General features: G+C 43.4%; 1 protein-coding gene across 1 annotated transcript; it reads left to right on the forward strand.

Annotated features, from left to right (window-relative positions):
* The first annotated feature begins 10,889 nt into the window (after positions 1 to 10,889).
* slc12a3 (solute carrier family 12 member 3) lies at positions 10,890 to 22,260 on the forward strand. Its single transcript, XM_086302131.1, has 26 exons — positions 10,890 to 11,260; positions 11,335 to 11,478; positions 12,038 to 12,113; positions 12,208 to 12,303; positions 12,407 to 12,546; positions 12,645 to 12,755; positions 13,484 to 13,595; positions 13,680 to 13,810; positions 13,957 to 14,041; positions 14,344 to 14,504; positions 15,105 to 15,212; positions 15,550 to 15,673; positions 16,582 to 16,683; positions 16,788 to 16,943; positions 17,027 to 17,126; positions 18,207 to 18,318; positions 18,430 to 18,567; positions 18,729 to 18,835; positions 19,008 to 19,090; positions 19,294 to 19,371; positions 19,468 to 19,566; positions 19,661 to 19,772; positions 20,132 to 20,218; positions 20,977 to 21,115; positions 21,227 to 21,294; positions 21,432 to 22,260. The coding sequence occupies exons 1-26, from the start codon at positions 10,979 to 10,981 to the stop codon at positions 21,571 to 21,573; spliced, it is 3,093 nt and encodes a 1,030-aa protein (XP_086158257.1). The 5' UTR covers positions 10,890 to 10,978; the 3' UTR covers positions 21,574 to 22,260.
* The last annotated feature ends 332 nt before the right edge of the window (positions 22,261 to 22,592 follow it).

Raw genomic sequence — 22,592 nt, forward strand, 5'->3', positions numbered from 1 at the left:
CAGAAGAAAGTCATAACCCACACAATGACTGAAACCTACCGTTGCACAGAGCGATCTATACCTGCAGGGCTTGTAGGTCCTCGTTGTGCGGCTTCTGTCTTTCTTGAGGGTGTGCAGTGTGAGTCCATAATGGACACCGGCTCACAAGTTACAACAGTGTCCGAGTGTTTCCATAAGAACCATCTGTCTCACTTACCTATACATCCAATTCATGCCCTTCTTGAAATCGAAGGAGCAGGTGGACAGCAGGTCCCCTATCTTGGTTACATAGAAGCGCGTGTCACTTTCCCGCTGTCTGTTCCTGGCAGGAAAGAGGAGCTAGTCGTGTTAGCACTTGTGGTGCCAGAGTGTCAGTTCAACAGCAGGACCCCCCTGTTGATTGGTACCAATGTGTTATTACGACTTTATGAACAAGTACTTGAACAGGATGGTCCAGAGGTTGTTTGCAAACTCTTCTCTAGAGATTTTGCAGTGATCTTCCAGCATATTGCCCAGATCCATGACCTCAACAACCATGCTCATCCTGTCAGGTTACATGGTGGAAACCCCATCACCATCCCTGCAAAACAAAAGTGCTGCATCACAGGTGATGTCAGGTTGAAAAGGAACAGTCAGACCACATTTGTGCTTGAACCCAATGAACATCACAGGTTGCCAGGTGGCGTGTTCCTTGAAGCTGCTCTGATGGACATTCCATTTAAGTCTAGCTGCAAGGTCCCGGTCGTCCTGCGCAATCTTAGTGACCATGATGTTACGCTGCAGCCAAAATGCATCATTGCTCAAATATGTGCAGCTCAGCAGGTCACATCACTTGGACCAGTGAAAGGTGACTCTCATCACAATAAGCCTGACAGTGACAACCTCGAGTTCAATCTTGATGATTCACCAATATCTGAACAATGGAAAGATCGTATCACCACCAAGCTTAGATCTATTCCAGAAGTCTTTGCTGTGGATGACCTGTCATATGGTCACACCACTGCAGTGAAACATCACATCAGGCTACATGACGAGACTCCTTTTAAGGAGAGGCCAAGGCCTATTCATCCCAGTGACAGGGAGGCAGTCAAGGAGCATCTTAAAGAACTGCTTGATGCAGGAATCATTAAAGAGTCACAGAGCCCTTTTGCATCCCCAGTGGTCTTGGTCCGGAAGAAGAATGGTTCTATCAGGTTATGCATTGACTACAGGAAGCTAAATGCTCGAACCATCAGAGATGCATACGCTCTTCCGAACATTGAGGAGACCTTTGCTGCCCTTAGCGGTGCTAAATGGTTCTCCGTCATGGACCTTAAATCTGGTTATTACCAGGTTGAGATGGCCGAAGAAGACAAGCCTAAAACCGCTTTCACGTGTCCCCTCGGCTTCTTTGAATTCAATCGCATGCCTCAGGGTGTCACGAACGCACCAAGCACTTTTCAGCGCCTTATGGAAAGGTGTGTCGGTGACTTGCATCTCAATGAGGTATTGGTGTTTCTGGACGACTTGATTGTCTTTTCAGACACATTGGAAGAACATGAAGCACGACTCATGAAGGTGCTGAACCGTCTTAAAGATTTCGGTCTAAAGCTTTCTCCGGAGAAATGTCACTTCTTTAAGACGTCAGTAAAGTATCTTGGTCATGTCGTGGATGCACGAGGAGTTCATACTGACCCTGACAAGATATCCGCCTTGAGGGACTGGCCTCGTCCTTCAAATAGGAAAGAGCTTAAATGTTTCTTAGGCTTCGCTGGGTATTATCGGCGGTTTGTCGAAGGATATTCCCAGATAGCCAAACCTCTTAATAGCCTGACAGCAGGCTACTATCCACCAAAGAAAAGGGGCAAAGTGTACAAGAGGGAACGCTTCACGACTCTTGTGAGCCCTAATGCACCGCTCGGTGAGGAGTGGACTTCAGAGTGTGAGAGTGCATTCAGAACCCTGATCAAGAAACTGACGTCTGCGCCCATCCTTGCTTTTGCGAATCCACAACTACCATATGTTGTACATACTGACGCTTGTCGCGATGGATTGGGGGCAGCGCTCTATCAAGAGCAGGAGGGGAAGCTCAGAGTTGTCGCGTATGCCAGTCGAGGTCTTTCCAAGAGCGAGAGAAACTACCCTACGCACAAACTCGAATTCTTGGCCTTAAAGTGGGCCGTTTGTGAAAAGTTCAGTGATTTCCTTTATGGGTCAAGTTTCACTGTGCTTACCGACAACAACCCCCTCACATACGTCTTGACATCTGCGAAGTTAGATGCTGCTGGTCATCGCTGGTTAGCCGCTCTTTCTACTTACCAGTTTACCATCAAGTACAGAGCAGGGCAGGCCAACCGCGATGCAGATGGGTTATCCCGGCGGCCTCAAGGTCCGCCTCTTGAGGATGAAGCTTTCACTAAAGAAAGAGAGAGAATAGAGGACATGAAAAAACGGTTCATGGAAGCAGGAGATGACATGGATCATGAGGTGTTCTCTGCATTATGTCAACGTCATCTTGTGATGGTTAAAGATGAACGTCACCCTCATTCAGAGCAGCCTGTCATTGCGGAGTCTCTTGTTGTCGACCCTTCTGTAGTGCCTGATGTTTTCGGTGAGGACACTTTACCATCCATGGCTAACTCTGACTGGTGTAATGCTCAAAATAATGATCCGTTTCTCTCACGTGTCATCACCTTTGTGAGGAGAGCTGTAAAACCCAGTTTCAGAGAGACAAACCTTGAACATCCCGATGTCAAACTTCTTCTCAGGGAGTGGAAAAAACTTGAACTCAGGGATGGTGTCCTGTACAGGAAGTGGTCTGAGCGAGGCGAACTGGTGTATCAGTTGGTCTTACCCGAACAGTTCAGAGAGAGGGCACTGCAAGGAGTGCATGATGATGTTGGCCATCTCGGTTCTGAGCGTGCACTTCAGCTTGCTCGTGCCAGGTTCTACTGGCCGAGAATGGCCAGAGACATCGAGGAGAAGTGCAAAAAGTGCGAACGCTGTTTCAGGCGGAAGGCTGTGCCTCAGAGGGCCGCGCCTTTGGAAAACATTTCTGCTACTTATCCACTTGAACTTCTTTGTATGGATTATCTATCCCTTGAGCCGGATGATAGAGACACGAGAAACATTTTAGTCATCACCGACCACTTTACAAAATTTGCTATGGCGGTGCCGACTAGGGATCAGAAAGCCAGAACTGTTGCGAAGGCTTTATGGGAGAACTTTATTGTTCACTACGGGTTCCCCAGTCGTCTGCTCAGCGACCAGGGCAGGGACTTTGAGTCTAAGACGATCAGAGAACTCTGCACACTGATTGGAGCAGACAAAGTTCGTACCACCCCGTACCATCCCCGGGGAAACCCAGTGGAACGATTTAACCGGACCCTCCTTGGTATGCTAGGGACCCTGGAAGAAAGAGACAAATATCATTGGAGAGATTTTGTCAAACCTCTGGTCCACGCATACAATTGCACGAGAAACAGTACAACAGGCTATTCGCCTTACGAACTAATGTTTGGTAGGCAGCCCAGACTGCCGATTGATCTTGTCCTGGGAATCCAACCTGATATGGCAAGTCACAAGACCCACTCAGAGTATGTCAAGGGCCTTCGTCAACGCCTACAGGAGAGCTACTCATTAGCTGCTAAAAATGCCAAGAAGATGGGAGAGAAGAACAAGGCTAGGTTTGACAGGGAGGTCAGGGCAGCTGAACTCTTAGAAGGGGATAGGGTCTTAGTGAGAAACGTGAATATCAGGGGGAAACACAAACTGGCAGATCGGTGGGAACAGAAAATCCATGTTGTTGTCAGACGGATTAGCGACAGTCCTGTTTATGTAGTCAAACCTGAGACAGGGGAGGGGCCACACCGTACGTTGCATAGAGACCTTCTTTTGCCGTGCGGGTTCCTACCTGTAACTGAGATCAGAGAGCAAAGTTCTTCCACTGACGCATCGAGGAAAATGAGACTGAGGGGCAAAACAACAAAAGGCGTGCAAGGGGACACTGATTGTCAGGAGGACGAGTCGTACAGTGATGAAGATGAACTGTATCCTAATACATGGATGCCAGAAATCATCACGAAGGGTCCTTTCCTGCAGAGGGAAGGAGGCTTCAATGAGCCTCAGCCAGTTTCCAGGGTATTAAACCCAGACACCCCTTCTTTTGTGCCCCAAAGTTCCGCACACTTACCTGAAAGACCTACTCACGAGCTTCAACCAGGAACTCCTTATGTTAGCTCTGAGAATAGTGGTTCAGTTACACATCCTACTTCACACTGTAGGACTCCGGACCATATTGTCATTGATATTCCTGAACCTGATGTGACACAAATCTCACCTGATGAAGAGAACACAGATCTCATCACCACAGACCCTGTAGTTGCAGACACTGACAATGTAGTATCTGAGAGTCAAGAGTCCGAGAACGCAAGTGTCCGGCGTTCTACTAGGGAGAGACGTCCGCCTCGGAAACTCACCTACGATGAGCTGGGGGAGCCTTTAACCTTGGCCATTAGTTCATTCTTTCAGGCTTTAGGGGCTGCTATTTCACATGTGTCTGTACCGGTAGGGGCAGGTATGCATGCTGGGACTCATGCAGTCTAGAGGGGGAGAATGTAACCCTGGTAAGATTTACAGCAATCAGAAGTACAGGGTTCTTTGAATGCATCGTAGTCCTTGTCTGATAGTTTAATTTCCGGGCTTGCCCTGAAGGCACCATCTGCAGCTCCGTGCGCGTGAAGGTGTGGTGTAGAGGAAAAAGGACGGCAAGGAAAAACTCCATGCTGCCGCGGAGCACGGTTTTTTCCAGTTGAAAGAGAGGAAAGAGGTTTAATTAACATTTGTGAGAGAGCTGTCGTTAGCGGTGAACCACAGACGGGTACCTACCTGAAAGGAGTCGGAGTATTTCTTCGAACTTTTTTGAACTATTCTGGTGAGTTAGCCTAGCTCACTTAGCACCGCTATTGCAGTGGAAAAAATAACTAACCAGTCAGAATAGTAGTAAATGTGTTTAATGATGTTTAAGATGTGTTTTCATAGTATTGCAATGTTGTGACAGTTTTGTTTATTATGAGTGTCTAATGTTTTTACTTTCTTGGGCCTGCTAGTTCAGCCGCGGCCAGCTAAGTGGTTATGCGCAGTTCACGTGCAATAGCTGTGCTGTTACTGTAACTGCGGGTGATGCACAGTAATACGGTGTATTTACTTTTAATGTGTCACAAGATGCAGATTTATTTTAATATTTCAAAAGAACCAAGGACATTAGGAACAAGGACATTTAAGGAATGTGGACATCTAACATTCTGCATATTTGTGTGCAGACTGGTTTTTTTTTGAGGTACAGTTCCATGGGTGCCAAGTGAGGAGCTGGTATCGTGGGTCTAAGACACTGTTGCTGCTGTGGAGGCCTTCTCTGTGTCAGGACGCCGACACGTTGATGCCTGCCGTACCAGGAGGGCGGTAGGGAAAAAAACAAAAGGAAGCCCACCTGAGAGATACCTTATCATTTTCTTTGCTACTTTTTCTCCGCCTGAGATTCAGGTCGTTTTCAGTTCTTAACCCAGGACAGTGGGTAACTGAATAAACTGACACCATAAGGAACTGGACACTCACATGCTATTTTCTTTTCTTTTTCCTTTTCTTTGGGGTGTTGAAATATTGTGTTTCTTGTCTTACATCTATTTTGATTGTTTCAATTATTTTTGTGATGCATTTGAGATGGTTACTGCATTTGAAGGTATCCCTACATTGAGGATGAGCAAAGGGAACTGATCCAAAAGGAAATATATAAAGCAAACTTTGTTTCATAAACCTGTGGTCGTGCGTGTTATGTGGGTTGGAAGTCTCATTGCTCTTACAGAGTTGCTACCGCCAATCTCCTTCCCAAACCTAGATTCGGATATTGTAGACATTGCACTTGGGCGAGCAGTATAGATCATCTCTTTATAGATAGAGGGACACACGTCCAGGTTACAGTGTGATTGGGAACATAGTCAGTTACGTGATTGTTACATGGTTTATAACCCTTAGGTCACCATCTTGTAGTCTGACCTGTGGGTTAACCACTTGTGGAAGAGTGGCACTGATGGAAAATAAACGATGTTCACTATCTATAGAAAACTAGTCACTCATCCTTTTTGGTCTCTAGAATTGTATTGAGTGTAAAGCAATCCAATAACATTTCATGGTTATATACTGGCCAACTCTGAAACATTTCTTGCTTTTAGTTTTTCTAAAAGTCACTGAATGGTGGATCTTACCCTTTGTATGAAAAGAAAAAAATTAGTCTCCAAATCTAAGCTCTTCGAGGCTTCCCCCCCCCCCCCCCCCTCCCCCAACAATACATCCCTAAACCTTCTTTTTTGTTTTCCCCTAATGCAAAACTGGTTTATGAAGTTATCTGCTCACCACTGGCATTTTTTAATTGTTAGCATAAATAATGAGTCTGTCTAGATTCCCGTTATTCCACCACTGGTGAGTCTGGTGGGGCCCTGAGCGGCCCTTCTACCTGTGTTATTATCTAAGAAATATTCAAACACCAGTGTGTTTTAAACAGTGTAAAGACAAATTGATCACTCTGCTCAGTCATGTCTCGGTCAGAGTTGGACACACTAGACTGCTCTGCTAGCTAAATTAACAAATATAAAATGTTAAAGCAAAAGAGAGAAATATTGTGGTACTGGCTGAAGTTGTTATTCAAATGTCTCCTCCGCAGATGAGGCTAGCCAAGCAGCATTTAGTTATATTTAACCTTTATTTGCTTTACTCACCACGGTCTTGTTTTTTCACACTCCCAGAAAAGTAACTCTCCACTTTCATGGAGTGGCTTTTGTTGTCTTTAGCTTTGTCTAAAGAGAATCATGTGTGATACTTGTAGTGGGAATCTGGTGGCGCCTCCGTGGGAGCTCAGGTTTTTCCCACTGCCACTGCAAACCTTGCACACTGCCTCCATTACTCTCATAGTTTACTTTTCCCTTCTAATTGCAAGTTGGTAACTTTGCGTTTTTGAAACCTAATCTGCTCGTACCCAGTATTTTTATCACAGCAGGGTATAGTGTTGAGGTACCCGTTTAGTTTTTATTAGCTCCAGTGAAAACAGTTCAGAGTCTTTGTCAAATCTCAAGACTCTTCACAAATGTGTCGTCTATTGTATTCAACGATGAGAACTCACTGGAGTAGTTGAAGGAGCAAGTACATCGAGAGGGAGAGGAGGAAGAGGACTCCAACGTAGCTCTTGAAGTGAGGTTACTGCTGCTTAGTGTGCTGGAAAATCACCACCCATTCACACACATTTTAATTGCCCTTTTAAAATTGGCTGACTGTAGATTATTAAAGGTCTTTACTTTTTCACTGGGTTCAAGAGTTGAGGACATGAATATCATATTTACATCCATATCACCAAACCATATAAATTTTCCATTGAAAATAACTAGTCTGAGTACTTGTACAGTTTGCCAGTGTAACGAACACATCTGGCACGAATGAGAGGAAGCCGGTGGACTTTAAATACCTGGAGTCAAACGTCCAAAACAACAGACGGAGCAGAGAGAAGAGGATAGAGCAGGCAGGGCGACATGGGTGAAGACGAGTGTCAGGGGTGTTTTGTGATGGACTCAGAGCAGTGAGAGTAAAAGGAAAGGTTTTTAAGCTGAGAGCGGCTCTGAGAAGTTAAGATGTTCATTGGGAATGAACAGAATTAGAAATGAGTCCTCGGAGGGAAGCTCTGAGTCCGAGAGGTCAGAAATGGTTTGCACACGTGCAGCCGAGGGAGAGTGAATATACCAGATAAATGCTTCCAGACGTAGTGAAGGAGGACATGCATGTTGACGTTACAGAGGAGGATGCTGGGATAGGATGAGACTGAGGAAGATGATCCACTGTGCCCCCCCCCCCAAAAAAAAAGAGGGGAAAAAAAACGAGCAGATAAGGAAAACGTTTGTTGCTGCAGTATCGCGTTTGAAATTCATTACAGTTGTGGGTTTTCCTCAGTGGAATCAATGTAACTATTTCCTGATGAGATCATCATTACAGGAAGCGATGGTTTTGTTCCCTCAGTAAGGAATCAAATGATAAAACATAACAATGATCAACTACATCGAAATGTCAATGAGGGCAGAACAAAAAGCAGAGTCATGTTTATCTGTCCAGTTTACCTTGGTGCAGTCTATGCCCGGGTGTCAAACATAAGTCCTGGGCCCACAGTTACCCTGGCAAAAGCTCAAATATGGCCATAGTTTTGTAGTTTTTCCTATTGAGATAGATGCTTACTTCACCACTGACACAACACCTAATAACAGAGTTAGACAAAGTTGCTTTTCCTACTGTCGATCACATAAATGTAATAATTTTTGTTTTTCATTTTTGTTTGGAAATTAAAAGACTTTTTGGGAATTAATGAAAACTTCAAATTCTGTAATTAAAAATGGCTCTTACCATGAAAAAGCATAGAAAGTGTTTGTCTGACTGGGTGAATGAGGCAAGTTGTGTAAAGCACTCTGGGTGCTCGCAGTGGGGAAAAACTCTATATAAGAACCAGTTACAAGAACAGGCTGGACAATGAACTAGCAGAACTTTTATTTTACATATTTAATTTTACTCGGTTGTCTCACAGTGTAAAATGAGTTTGGTTATACCTGATCTATGGGAAGCATGGCAGAGCTTAAAATGCAAAATCCAATAGCACTGTTGTAAATGACAAAATGAAGGTTAATTAAGTAGACGGTACAGATTTAAACAACATGTGGGGCTTAGTTACATTTTACCTGAACACTGAAGGACACTGCAGTTATCTCAGATTTATATAAGAGAAAACGGATAAACCCAGAGCTTTAAAACCTGCTGGGTGTCTCTGTTTGTTTTTCTGCTTCAAGGTCAGTTCTTTAAACTGCAGAGCTGCAGCTGCCGAACACACAGCCCAGCTTAATTATTTAACTGTTTTAAAAAGGAAGAAGTAATTCAGAGTAATGAGCCTCCACCTTTAAGTGGAAATGGGTCTTTTCTTTGTTATCAAGGTGTCGTAACAGCACTGTTCAGCTGCAGGCAAAAACTAAGAAGTTTAATTCTGGAAAAATAACCAGGTGACATCACAGTGATGTCACCAAAGTTACTCTTACAGCCCAAAACTTACAAACACTAAGATTCTGGATTTTGTGTTACGGTGGTCCGGAAAAAGACAGAATTAGTCCTGTGAGCAAAATAAATGTTTCAGGTGCTCTGCAGCTCGAAAATGACAAGAACGTCTGAGGAAGCTGAGTGACGGTGTTATACTGTGACAAAGCAGCGTGAAGAGATGCAACAAGTTACATCTGTCAGATTAACAACCGTTTGTATCTTTCCATGAATGCATGTAGTATGAGTTAATCTGGTTTATTCCCAACATGATGCAGAGTACGAAAAGAATACATCAGTGAAGTGTTAATACTGTTGTTTCTGAGGACGGGTTGGTTACGTTCTAGGTTTACAGTAGACTAAAAGTTATATTTTGTCACAGTCTCGGGTGTATGTTTGTTCCATAATGTTTCCATGTGGTGGTCGATAAAGTGACGATTCTGCTGTAATCACAGATTGGCACGCTCACGTTAAATTGTTCTAAAGCAAAGACTAAAAGCATCTGATCTTCATTAAATTTGAAAAGATGAAACGTATCAAAATTGAGTATTTTGGTCTAAATAACCCAACATGTGATGTCCACATATGTGGACGCCAGGTGCTAGGAGGTTAAAGGATCTCACACAACAAACTAAATATTTGAAGATCATTTTTAGTTGTCATGCATCATGCAGTAGTAAATATGACACGAATCTCTGTGAAAGTTTGCATTAATCATAGCTTGTATGGAGAGCCTGTGACTTTTAAACAGTGAGGTTGGCATTTGTTACTGTGGGGGAACAATGACGTTCTTCCAGAACGTATTCATAGGGGTGGCCACATCGAGGCACCTGAAAATATTGGGGTGGTACACCAAAAACAGAACAACGGAGGGGAGGGGGTGGCGACGGGAAATTGTGAGGGGCCGACAAAGTGGCACAGTGTGAATGACAACAATTCTATATGAATAAGTAAATGTTTCAGCTCATTGTAGGGTGTCTTCCTCGGTCTTCTGCTCACGTTTACTAAAATTATTGCCAACATGGGGCAGTCTTGCCAGGGGAGGCCCAGTATTTGGGTGGTGGCCAGTGCCCTCCTGACCCCCCCTTCCCATTTTGGGTGATACACGTTTGTGGTGCTGTGTAGCATCGCCAAGAAGAACTTTCACAGTGATGCATGTTGTCTGTAACTCTGTCTTTTAGCCAAGATATCCAAACAAAATATCCAGTCGATTTTTTTTTCTTCTAAATTTACATTTTCAGACATTAGATATTTGTCTTGATTGTTAGGGTATAATTAACACCATATTGGTTTGATGCAGAGAAACAAGTGAAACTGAAATGCGACTGGAAAAGTCATGATAATTTCAAACTCTTTCGTGCTCTGTTGACTGATTTAACTGTCGAGGATATGCTGCAGGTGCGTGTTTGTCTGTAATGATGCTGTTTTACATCTTAACCAAAAGTCCCCTCAGGAGATTACCAACTTCTCGAAACTGAGCAATAAGAAGTACACACAGGCTATAAAATCCCCCACTTCTGGTAACTCCTCCATTATTTGAGCTTTTGGAAAACTTTGAAGTGTTGAAGGGCGTTGCGCATGTGACTCCATAAAAATGGAACCGTGTGTTAACTGGCCCTGCTCAGTCCAAAAGGGGCTGACCCTGTCATGTGAAATTGTCCGTGTCAGGCTTAATAGGTTGTGTAATAAGTTGTTTAATTGTTCACTGAACTAGCCCTCTACCACGGCTTCAGGCTCTTCCTGCATAGTTAAGGTCAAATATAAAACCAACGCCTCTTTCATCTTGAGCTACAGCATGGCTCCTGCACAGTCACTGACTCAGACGCTGGGATAGGACGCTCAACGTCTGCTCCCTTTCTTCACTAGACTCGTGGTCACAGACATTTTTAAAAAGATAATTCTGCTGTTCTGAATGGAGTTACAAGGAGCCAATGATGGCATTCGCCTGGCTGCCTACAGAGCCAATCTCCCTGCGCCAGTGGCTAATGGTAAAGCGACATCAGGAGGCTTTGAGTCCGATTACTACACGTGTGATGGGGATGGCAGCAGTGTCGCATCTCGCGTATCTGTTGATTTAACTGGCTACGAGACTCTGGATGCCCCGCCGCGCTACGACTTCTATGCCAACACGGAGGTGTGGGGCCGACGGAGGCAGTTCAGGCCGTCTCTGTTCCAGCTGCACGCCGGCCCTGAGGTGAGGGATCTCTTATTTATTTAATTACGAAAACTAAGAGAGAAGAACTGAGTTTGGTTTTGTGTCTTGAGCAGGATGACTCCAGACCTCCCATGTATGAAGAGACAACAGGTGGACAGGCGGAGGCAGGAGGGAAGGACAGCTCTGAGGAAGATGAGGATGAGCAAAAGGAGCCGCCAACTGAACCCACGCGCTTTGGATGGGTGCAGGGGGTCATGGTAGGTGGAGGCTTTGACCGATGGGAGGCGATTTTTCTGCTGCTGTTTTTGAACTTGGAGCAATCTTGAATCTCCAGATACGTAAAGTTAAAAGATATTTTTCTTAGACTTAACGTTGAAGGCCTCTAAAGCAGCATTCGTCTTGTGTTTCCTGCAACTTAATTCAACTTAAACAAGGAATTAGAAAAGATTAAAATCTGAGACTAATGTAATTTAACTGTCGCCTGTTTTTGCACGTGAAGCTGTGAAAATGTGAAATTGTTTCTGAACATGTTTGCTTGTTTTTGACTCCCTGAGGCATTAAAGGGTTACAGAGTACAGTCAACGACTTATTGTTAAAGGAAGTTAAAAATATTACCCGTGTGAAACTTTAAGTTTCTTCCAAAACCAAAAAAAGTAGATTGATGACGATTTCATATTTGATGTACTTTCTACAAGCTCACTTTCACCGTGCATGTAGGCTGGGACAGAAACAGGACTTTTACTGAGCCTCCACAGTGATGCCGTTGATGATACTTAGACACCAGCAGGCTTCACTCAGTGTTGCATCTGTTCTCAGATCCGCTGCATGTTGAACATATGGGGGGTGATCTTGTACCTGAGGCTGCCTTGGATTACTGCTCAGGCTGGTATAGGTATGTCCAACGACAGCATCCTTTATCCACAGCACATGTTTCCCAGACGGTGAGTATCCCTCACACTCACGGTGTGTTTCCCTGTTCTCATCAGGGATGACCTGGGTCATCATCCTGCTGTCCTCGACTATAACTGGGATCACTGGTCTCTCGACCTCAGCCATCGCCACCAATGGCAAAGTCAAAGGAGGTTGGATTTGTTCACTGCCACATGCAACAGCCTAGCTCTTTACTTTTAATGCTGCTGATTCCACACACAGTGCTCACTTTTTAATCTACCCTCTCATCTGCAGGCGGGACGTACTTTCTGATCAGTCGCAGCCTCGGTCCAGAGCTCGGCGGGTCAATCGGTCTCATCTTTGCCTTTGCGAATGCTGTAGCTGTGGCGATGCACACCGTGGGCTTTGCTGAGACTGTTACTGACCTCATGCGTGTGAGTAGCATGCCGTTTTATACGTGCGCTTTTATAAAATACAGTAAATAATGTCTGTTCATTGTCTTTACGCGTGAAATGTCTTTGTGCGCCATCAGGAAAATGGAGCCGTCATGGTGGATCGAACTAACGACATCCGCATCATCGGCATCATCACGGTGACATGTCTGCTGGGCATCTCAATGGCTGGCATGGCCTGGGAGTCAAAGGTTAGCTTAATCAGTTGTATGTGACACTATGATAAGCTGCCATAGTGGTTTGGATTTAAATGAATAGAATTTTTGCTAATTTTGTATTCAGATTATGAAGCCAGAGTCCCTAACCAGTCCGGTATCTGGAAAAATCATTAATGCAACATTTTTGAAGCCATCTCACTCTTTCACATAAAAGCAGAGGACTCGCCCTCTTCCTAGTTAGCATGTTGACGCTAGTCTTTGTGATAAACCCGACAAGCAAGACACCAAGTCACAGCCGCCAATGATGAAAGACTGAGCCACACTTCAGCAATAAAATTAACACGTTTCCAGCCTGGTGCAAAAGCAGCTAATGTCCCCTTCAGATTTTGGTAACTCAGCAGTGTGGTGTTCTTAACTGAAAGGTGTGCTGGCACAGGCAGGCTTAGCTCCTGGGTCTCGCCTCCGTTAGCTGAGAAGTTTGCGTTGGTGAAACTGTCACATTTTAATGGCCTTTTTTCTGCATTTTTTTTAATTCATGCATGGGCGTGTTTATGCTTGCTAACCAAGCTTTCCATGTTTCCATCTCCACCACCTTCATTTCTGGCTCAATAAATAATCTAAATAAAATTAAAAATTAAAATCAAAAAACTGCTTTTTAGTTCAACCTGGATACATAATCGATGCATAACGATGTGACTTTGTCCATCTTTTGTTTACAGTGTGTGCATCTGCATGTTTACAGCCTATTCTTCCTCCCACAGGCACAGGTTCTCTTCTTCATAGTCATCATGGTCTCATTTGCCAGTTACATTGTTGGAACAATCATTCCTGCTTCACCTGAGAAACAATCCAAAGGTTTCTTTAGCTACAAAGGTGACTATGCAGTGAGCCGGTCTTGCAGTTTACGGTAGTTTATTGCCGAGCTCTCCTGTAAACTCACTCTCTTCCCTTTAACAGCAAATATCTTTGCTGCAAATTTTGTACCTGACTATCGGGGGCCAGGGGGCAGCTTCTTCGGCATGTTCTCCATTTTCTTCCCCTCTGCCACGGGCATCCTGGCAGGAGCGAACATCTCCGGAGATCTGAAGGCATGTTATACAAATGCTTCTTTTCTTTTTTTTAATAGTGGGAATGATATACAGATAAGACAGTCGGCTTCATGCACACACACACAGCTTTAAATTAAATTTACATATGTTCATGTTTTTAAAAGCCTTTGTCGTCTCCTCCTCAGAATCCAGCAGTGGCCATCCCCCGAGGGACGCTGCTGGCTATTTTCTGGACCACAGTATCCTACCTCATCATCTCTGCTACCATTGGTACTGCATGCCTCTGGAAAAAGCTCTGCTTTAGAGTTGATACTTTTTTATTTTATTTATGTGAAATAAGCTTACAAGCAAGTCTTGTAACTGCATTTTGCACCTGCAAAGTATCCAAACCACTTTTATTGCAGTTTCTGCCAGAGCAGCCGTTTCCACCACACTTTATCATAACGCACACACACGGCTCTATGTGCATAGTATCCCAATAATTGTTGTTTTACAGCTCCCTGATCGCACAGTTTTCCTCCTGTAGGAGACCAAAAAAAGCAACCCTTAAATTCGTCTTTGTGTCCTCCCAGGATCCTGCGTGGTGCGGGATGCGTCTGGCGTTTTGAACGACACGCTGTCTCCCTCATCAGCAGTCGAGGATTGTGTTGGTACAGCATGCCAGTATGGCTGGGACTTCACAGGGTGCATCAACAACAAGACGTGCGTCTATGGTATTCACAACTACTATCAGGTCAACTCACACACACACACACACACACACACACACACACACACACACACACACACAGGAAATAAAAGTCAGTGCTGCATTTTCTTCCTGGTCATCATGGAAACTTCTAGTCTGTTCTACCCTGTCCTACCTATGGGGCGATCGTGGCTCAAGAGTTGGGAGTTCGCCTTGTAATCGGAAGGTTGCCGGCCCCGGCTTGGACAGTGTCGGTTGTTGTGTCCTTCAAGACACACTTCACCCGTTGCCTACTGGTGGTGGTCAGAGGGCCCGGTGGCGCCAGTGTCCGGCAGCCTCGCCTCTGTCAGCTGTGGCTACAATGTAGCTGCCATCACCAGTGTGTGAATGGGTGGATGACTGGATGTGTAAAGTGCTTTGGGGTCCTTAGGGACTAGTAAGGCGCTATACAAATACAGGCCGTTGACCATTTACCTGACTAAGGTGATCCCGTTTACACACTTTCACTACTTTTCTGTAATTTCCCCTTACTGTCACTCCACGGTCACACTCCCATTCTATTAAGCAGCCACAGCAGGTCACCTTGTAAACACAAAGATGTTTCTGCCCTCTGAGTGTACTGAGTGAGCGTATTTCTGTCTGCAGTCGATGAGCTTGGTGTCAGCCTTCGGCCCTCTCATCACAGCTGGGATATTTGGAGCCACTCTGTCATCAGCTTTGGCCTGCCTGGTGTCTGCTCCCAAAGTCTTCCAGGTACACGCACAGTCGGTCTTCACGGAGGTTTACAACCATCAGATATTTCTTGTGACTCTTTAAATGTTTTTACAGAGTGTTTGCTTTACTGTGGCTTAAAGAGATGAAGTCTCACATCCGTAGATACGGGCAGTAAACTCACTTATAGAGTATGAGAGGAATCTGGGATATCTGCAGGAATATTGTTTAGACACAGGGTGAACATGTTAGACCAAATATTACATTTTCTTGTTTCTTACTCCACAGGTCGCAAACTCAGCTTTAACGATGAAAGTCCCTGAGTGTCTTCTTTCTTGTATTAATGTGTTTCTTATTCTAACCTTTCCCCCCCTCACAGTGTCTGTGTAAGGATCAGCTCTACCCTCTCATTGGCTTCTTTGGCAAAAGTTATGGCAAGAACAATGAACCGATCAGAGGATACCTTCTCACATATATCATCGCTGCTTGCTTCATCCTCATTGGTGAGACTTTGAAAGAGTCAGAGTTGTGTAATATCTTTCAAATAAGATGAGTTAGAGGCATACCCGACAGGTTCAGAGGGCAATAACGGAATCATAGACGCAGCAATCAAAATGCTTTTGACAAACTGGAGGAGTCTCCCCCTGCTGGCAGTTAGAAAGAATGCGGTTTCAAGGCACTTCTGCATTGGGAACAGTGTGTCCATCTTTCATCATTAGTAGTCCCTGCTGTTGGGGTTTTAAATGTCAGTATGTGAGTGACATTTCAAACCCAAACAGCAGAGACTACCAATGATGGGTAGCTGCTGAGAAAGAGTTTCCTAATTCACAAACATTTCTGCTGTTTTCATCTAATTTAAGAAAAAAAAATTCTTCAAAACTGTTTAGAAATACATGTTATTTCATATAATCATATTACATATAATTTATCTAATAAAATCATAATAACCATAGGATCAGTTAAAATCTTCAATCCCTTTAGTCAAATTCATGTCATTTCTTTAAATGCATTTCAATAGCATTTAATAAACCAGCTCTTTGCAGAGAGAACGTTTAAAAAGAACCGTTTTGCACATTAAATGACTGTTCTGTAGCTTTACAGAGCGCCATAAAGATCCAGTAAGATGTTTCAGTAGGAGCGTTTGCTTTGTAAAGGGTCAGCCAAGTTAGCAAATGTACATGAAATCAAACAGTTTTGATATGTGTGATGGCATACGCTCTATGAAGCCCAAAGGCAGCCAAGTACTTAAGCTCATCTTACTGCTGATATCTGTTAATGCCAAATCAAAACTGTATTAAGTTATTAATTATGCTATCAAGCTTTTTCCTTGCGGCTTCATATCAAACGCTTTTTTCATGTGAAGCCATCACAGAAAACAGACAAATCCTCTTCTCTTTTATTGCATCACCAGCTGAGCTGAACACCATCGCGCCCATCATCTCCAACTTCTTCCTCTGCTCCTACGCTTTGATCAACTTCAGCTGCTTCCACGCATCCATCACCAACTCACCAGGTAACCAGCTGAGAGATGGCAGAGCTGACTTTATCATTGTATATAAGAATGAATCATCATCTCAAGTTAAAATATGAACATATGTTAACTGTCTGTGTGTGCAGGTTGGCGTCCGTCCTTCAGGTTCTACAGTAAGTGGCTGTCGCTGCTGGGCGCCATATGCTCCGTGGTGATCATGTTCCTGCTGACGTGGTGGGCGGCCCTTATTGCTTTTGGCGTCGTCTTTATTCTGTTGGCATACACACTCTACAAGAAGCCAGGTAAACACACACAAACTCTCTCACGCACACGTGTGTAAAAACAAAGCCATGCTGCTGCTTCACTCCCTCTCTGCTGCGTTTAGACGTGAACTGGGGCTCATCAGTGCAGGCGAGCTCCTACAACATGGCTCTGAGCAGGTGTGCAGGCCTCAACAGCGTAGAGGACCACGTCAAGAACTACAGGTGAGCCTCTCCAGTGTCTCTTTCTGTTGTGAGGTACACACCCCAAACAGCTGAAGATCCACTATTAGCTCACACTTGAGGAACTCACTTTTAAATCTGACTTCTTCTTCTCTTTCTCTCTCTGTCCCCTCTCCCGGTATTGCCACCATGGGGAGCTCCTCTGCTCCTCGACTCTGGAATTCCTGACCTCCTGATTTAAGAAATATCTCTTCCTTCTCTCTCTTTAAGTCCCAACTCAAAACTCACTTTTTCAAAATAGCTTATCCCACATAACCTCTCCACTCCGCTATTTTAAATTTGTTTTATGTCTTATATGATTCTTTAAACTGCTTGTTTTTATGTTGCTTTTATTGTTCTGCTGTGTACAGTGTCCTTGAGAGTTCTGAAAGGTGCTTTCAAATAAAATGCTATGTATTATTATTATTATCAAAATTTGAAGGTTGGATGAGTGTTTCTGGAGATCCTAAATGAAGTTAAGTTTCCTCTTTAGTCCAGGGGATTCTTTTTTTTTCGTTCAGTTTGCAACAGTGTTACCAGTTTTTATACTATTACTAAAGTTGGATCCACGGTTGAAATGCAGTAGTTTAAAGTTTGTTTTGAAGGACTTTATCAACACTTCAGTTACTTTCACTAACCTCATAATGACATTATGGCAACGGTGGGGAGGAAGAACACTTTTAAAGCAAAGCTTTTTTTACTTTTACGTTCTAAGATTGAACCAATGTTTCTGGAACGATTGATGCTTATTTTAACTTCTTCTGGATTCATGAAGACATGAAGTCTAGTGACTTTTTTCAGGACTGCAATGACCTTGGTCACCAAGGACATGCCCCTCAAAAATAAATGGTAAAGTCTAGCTTATGCACCAAGATACAAAAAGCAGACTTGTTATTGTAAGTCCAGACGCTTTTCTTTGCAAGCTCCTTTGACTACGATGACCTGGATGACTGAGAACCTTCACAGACAAAAAGCAGAGTAGGACTGATAGAAGTTTATTTAGTGATTTTCCAGGAAGAGAAAAGACAAAATACGTGAGACATGAAGAGTAAACTGCTCCGTATCTAACTCCAACACTTTCAGGCCCCAGTGTTTGGTGCTAACGGGCCCTCCCAGCAGTCGTCCAGCCCTGGTGGACCTCGTCAGCTGTTTCACAAAAGATCTCAGTCTTATGTTGTGTGGAAATGTGTTAACTGTGAGTTCTCCCACTGATCGCACAATAAATCCAAACAATAATCGGAACAATGATTAATTGTTTGAAAGCGGAGTGATGAAATCTTTCTACCTTCCTCCCCGTGTTTCGCAGGATGATCCCTCTCCTTCAGTACTGGAGAAGGCCATGAGCGACAGTCACCTGAACTGGCTCAACAAAAGGAAGGCCGGGTCGTTCTACAGAGGAGTGGTGGCTGCAGATCTGCAATCTGGGGTTAACGTGTTGCTACAGGTCAGGGGTGAAATACTGTAATTGATAGTTGAGATGTATCAGCAGAATTGGGCTGAGGGGCATGGCCCACCCACAATGCCAGTGCTGCCCTTTTGTAGTGACTGAGGTGTGAAAAGCACACCTGTGAATCCTCACCTGCTGGTGTTCTGACTGTCCACCAGGGGGCAGGTTTGGGCCGTGTGAAGCCAAATGTTCTCATCATGGGTTTCAAGAAAGACTGGCGGAGTGACACACCTCAGGCTGCTCACAACTACATAGGAGTAATGCGGTAAGCCAGAAAACTTTTATGACCAATACCGCTGCTAAAGTATTGCTAACAGAGTATTATTTTTGCGATATCAAATATTTATTGTTTAAAAACTGAACCTCAATTCCATAAAAGCTAAAGGGTACGAGTGTGTGTTGATGCACATGGTCATTCATTTAAATGTCGCTTTCAGTGATGCGTTCGACCTGCAGTTTGGCGTGTGCGTGCTGAGGATGAGAGAGGGATTAGAGGTCTCCAGTCCCTCTCAGTCACACGGTGAGAGCCTGCATGCATATCGCAGCAGGCTGCACATCAATGAACCCGGGAATGCTGCAGCCACTGCTACGTTCCCACGGCACTTTGCTCTTGGCATCAACAAGAGGCGTGCTAGGATGTGCAGTCCACATTTATCCATCATCTTTTAAGTAGCTGCCTGCAAATAAATGAATGTGCAAAGAAATTTCTTGTTTTTGTTTCAGTTAATCCAAGTTTTGACGGTGGACCAGAGAGCATCAACAGCATCTCTGTTCCTTCCTGCATTCAGACAAACCCCACATGTATGTAAATGCATGATAATATCACAGACACACAGAATACCCAAAGACCCTCTATGGTGTCATTTAAATTCTATAAAACACGTTGTCTGTTTGCAGCTTCTGTCTCCATCGAGCCCGAGCCTCAGCATAGTACACAGTTTCAGAAAAAACAGGGAAAGAAGACCATCGACGTGTACTGGCTGTCTGATGATGGAGGTCCGAGTACATCTCCATTAGTCGCCTGCTTTATGTCTTAATTCAAGAATGTCCACAGACATTTACTCCTCGTGCGTGTGTGTGTGTATTCCAGGTCTGACCCTGCTGCTGCCTTACCTGCTGACCCGCAGAAAGCGCTGGGCCAAGTGTAAGGTCCGAGTGTTTGTGGGAGGAGACGCAGAGAAAAAGGACGAGCAGAAGCAGGAGTAAGTATCATGCACAGGTCTACAGTGTAGATCGCTTCAAAAAGTTTCTTTCTTCTCTTGGAGTTTTTCCAAATGCCCAAATCATCTCAGGAACGCAGCACTTTAGAGTCAAACTGTAGTTTGTTTTTTAATTGGTCAGTAATATAAAAATAATCTTACTGACAGCCAAGTTTTGCTATTTTCACCGTAAAATTGAACAATCTTGCATCATCATCAGTCTATATTCCATCAGAAAGACTTACTTTGTTTTCCCAAGAAACGGGGAAATGCAGTATATGGTCTGACATCCTGCGTTCTCGCAGACACAGACTGCACGCTGTTAGACATGTGCTCACTCCAGCCTCACGTTCTCTTTCCAGGGTGTTGGAGCTGATCAAGAAGTTCCGTCTTGGTTTCCATAGTGTCGAAGTCCTTCCTGAAATCAACCAGCCTCCTCAGCAGATGAAGTAAGCTTGAAGATGAGAATGAAGGATGGATGTTTGGGAATGTGAGCCAAAAAAGCTGCTGTCAGCTAACATAAGAATCCCGATCACTCAGTTTTTTGTGGTTTTTTAATTTTATTTTAGGCTTTGTTTGTTTTGTTTTTTTGTGGTATATGAAGTAAATTAGCCAAATCACTAACTTTAATCTTTTATAATATCCCCACCCACCAAACAGCTGTTGTGAAGAGCCGGGAGAGTCTGAGGACTGACTCACTTTTGAAAGCGGCCTCTAGTGGCCATTAGACGAACTGCAGCTTTTGTCGCCATGCTGACTTTAGAGATTGTTGCTTATGACAAAGAATATATTTGAACACAGTATTTCAGAAAAATCTTTAGATAACTGTTTTAAGATTTCACTTAATCTATGAGCTGCTGCATCTAAAAATATTCAATTTAGCTGAATTAGGAGTTTTTTCTTCTAAAACTAATCAGCAATTGTTTTACATTTTCTGCTCGGGCGTCTCAGATTTGAACAGGATTGTTTTGGTTCAGAGTTTGAGCATATATAGGGAGATATAAAGTTTTAGCTTCCCTATTTATTTATTTTATAATGTGTCTATCTCAGACTACAGCTGATTTATTTAAATGAATTTGAAAGACTTAAAAAAGTCTTAAAGTACAGTATGATATGTGAAGCTAAAATTTAAAACCAGACAGTTGAACAGAAGGCCCACGATGATTTGAGATGGAATAACTCCAAACTCTGTCTCTGTGTGCTTCAGTGTCCATCAGTTTGAGAAGATGGTCAGTCGCTTCAGGGTGGATACAAATTCTAAGCCGGACTCAGATTCTGGATGTGCAAGCCAACATCAGGAGCCCTGGATGATCACAGACCAGGATTTCGAGAAGAACAAGGCCAAGGTCAGACACAAACTGATCAAATATGTTTAAACCAAGCCAAAACATTTCTTCTTTCCTCGCGCATCCCATCTTAGTTTGAACGTTTTGTTTGTTTTTTCCTGTGGAATTCAGTCTCTTCGCCAGATCCGTCTAAATGAGGTACTGCTGGATTACTCTAGAGAGGCCGCTCTCATTATAACGTGAGTAGTTTTTCTGCTTTTATTTAATAAATGATGGAAAGTGCTGAGTTTACAGGTGTTGTGAAGCTTTCACCTGAGAATGTTTCAAGCTCATTGTTACTGGGTGAAAATCAGCGGTTTGCTGTGTTTCCTGACAGCACCATGCCAGTGGGGAGGAGAGGAGTGTGTCCCAGCACGCTCTACCTAGCCTGGCTCGACTTCTTGTCTCGTGATCTGAGACCTCCAGTCCTTCTGGTCAGAGGAAACCAGGAGAACGTTCTCACCTTCTACTGCCAGTAACATCTCCAGTGAGACCAATGGACATATATGAAACCAGTTATCCTGACATTACAACACCTTTCAGGCCACAGAAGACATTTATTTTTCCATAGATTTATTTCTTGTAATTTGATTTTCAGGTATCAGTGAATGTACTTTCTTCAGTAATGAGCACATGAAATGCTTTGTTACATTTTGATTAACTCTGATCACAAAAATTAGTCAAAAGACGTCTACTGTACAGTGTCCTCTGTTTGTCAGTTAGGGTCCCTTCATGCTAATGTTGCACTCTCCACTTCATAATATACAATAAAAAATAATAAATATAGCTAACATAAATAATTGAAATAATTATGCAGGTCTTTGTTTGACAGATAATTGATATTGACAGAAAATGCTAATGCTTCTTTTTTTTAAATCTTTCTATTTATTGATTTGTGGCACAGGAGCAATGGTCTCCTATAGCTTCACCATCAGTCTAATTTAACTTTGTAAATAAAGTCTTCAGTACTCTTTTTAATATTAAGGTACAATATTAAGGTAATGAGGTACAATGGGAACACACGGTATCACAACATGTCCTTGTTGTAACTCTCTTGTAGTTAAACCAACGAGCTATGTAATAAATCGATCATTAAATTAATAAATACTTGTATTTGTAAGTATATGCATATAATCAAAACATGATACAGTATTAAATATGTTTAAAGGTGCTGTTGTAGTTTCTGGTCATTTTTTCACGGCAGTATTTATATTCCGATGTTTTGCTCAGACGTGTCGTTAACATCTTGTGGCTCCGTTCACTTTTCTGCATAAATCTTGTGGGAATATCTGAAAGTTTACAGCTGATGTAACACGCCTGATGCAACTTCAGCTGAGATAGTTTTGCTTCTCTTATCAGAGACGGAAGTTGACAGGAGCTCTCACTATGACTGTGTTTTAGAAAACAGCAAAAGCAAAACCTTGAAGAAAGCTCACAGGAAGTGTACAAAAGAAAACATACAAATGTTTCACTTTGGTGGTGTGTGTTCGCTTTTTAC

The sequence above is a fragment of the Aulonocara sp. 'chitande type north' Nkhata Bay genome, linkage group LG7 (assembly GCF_057382095.1).
Source record: "Aulonocara sp. 'chitande type north' Nkhata Bay isolate Kocher_YH1m ecotype deep benthic linkage group LG7, A_spYH_male_GT1.1, whole genome shotgun sequence".
NCBI classification, from domain to species: domain Eukaryota; kingdom Metazoa; phylum Chordata; class Actinopteri; order Cichliformes; family Cichlidae; genus Aulonocara; species Aulonocara sp. 'chitande type north' Nkhata Bay.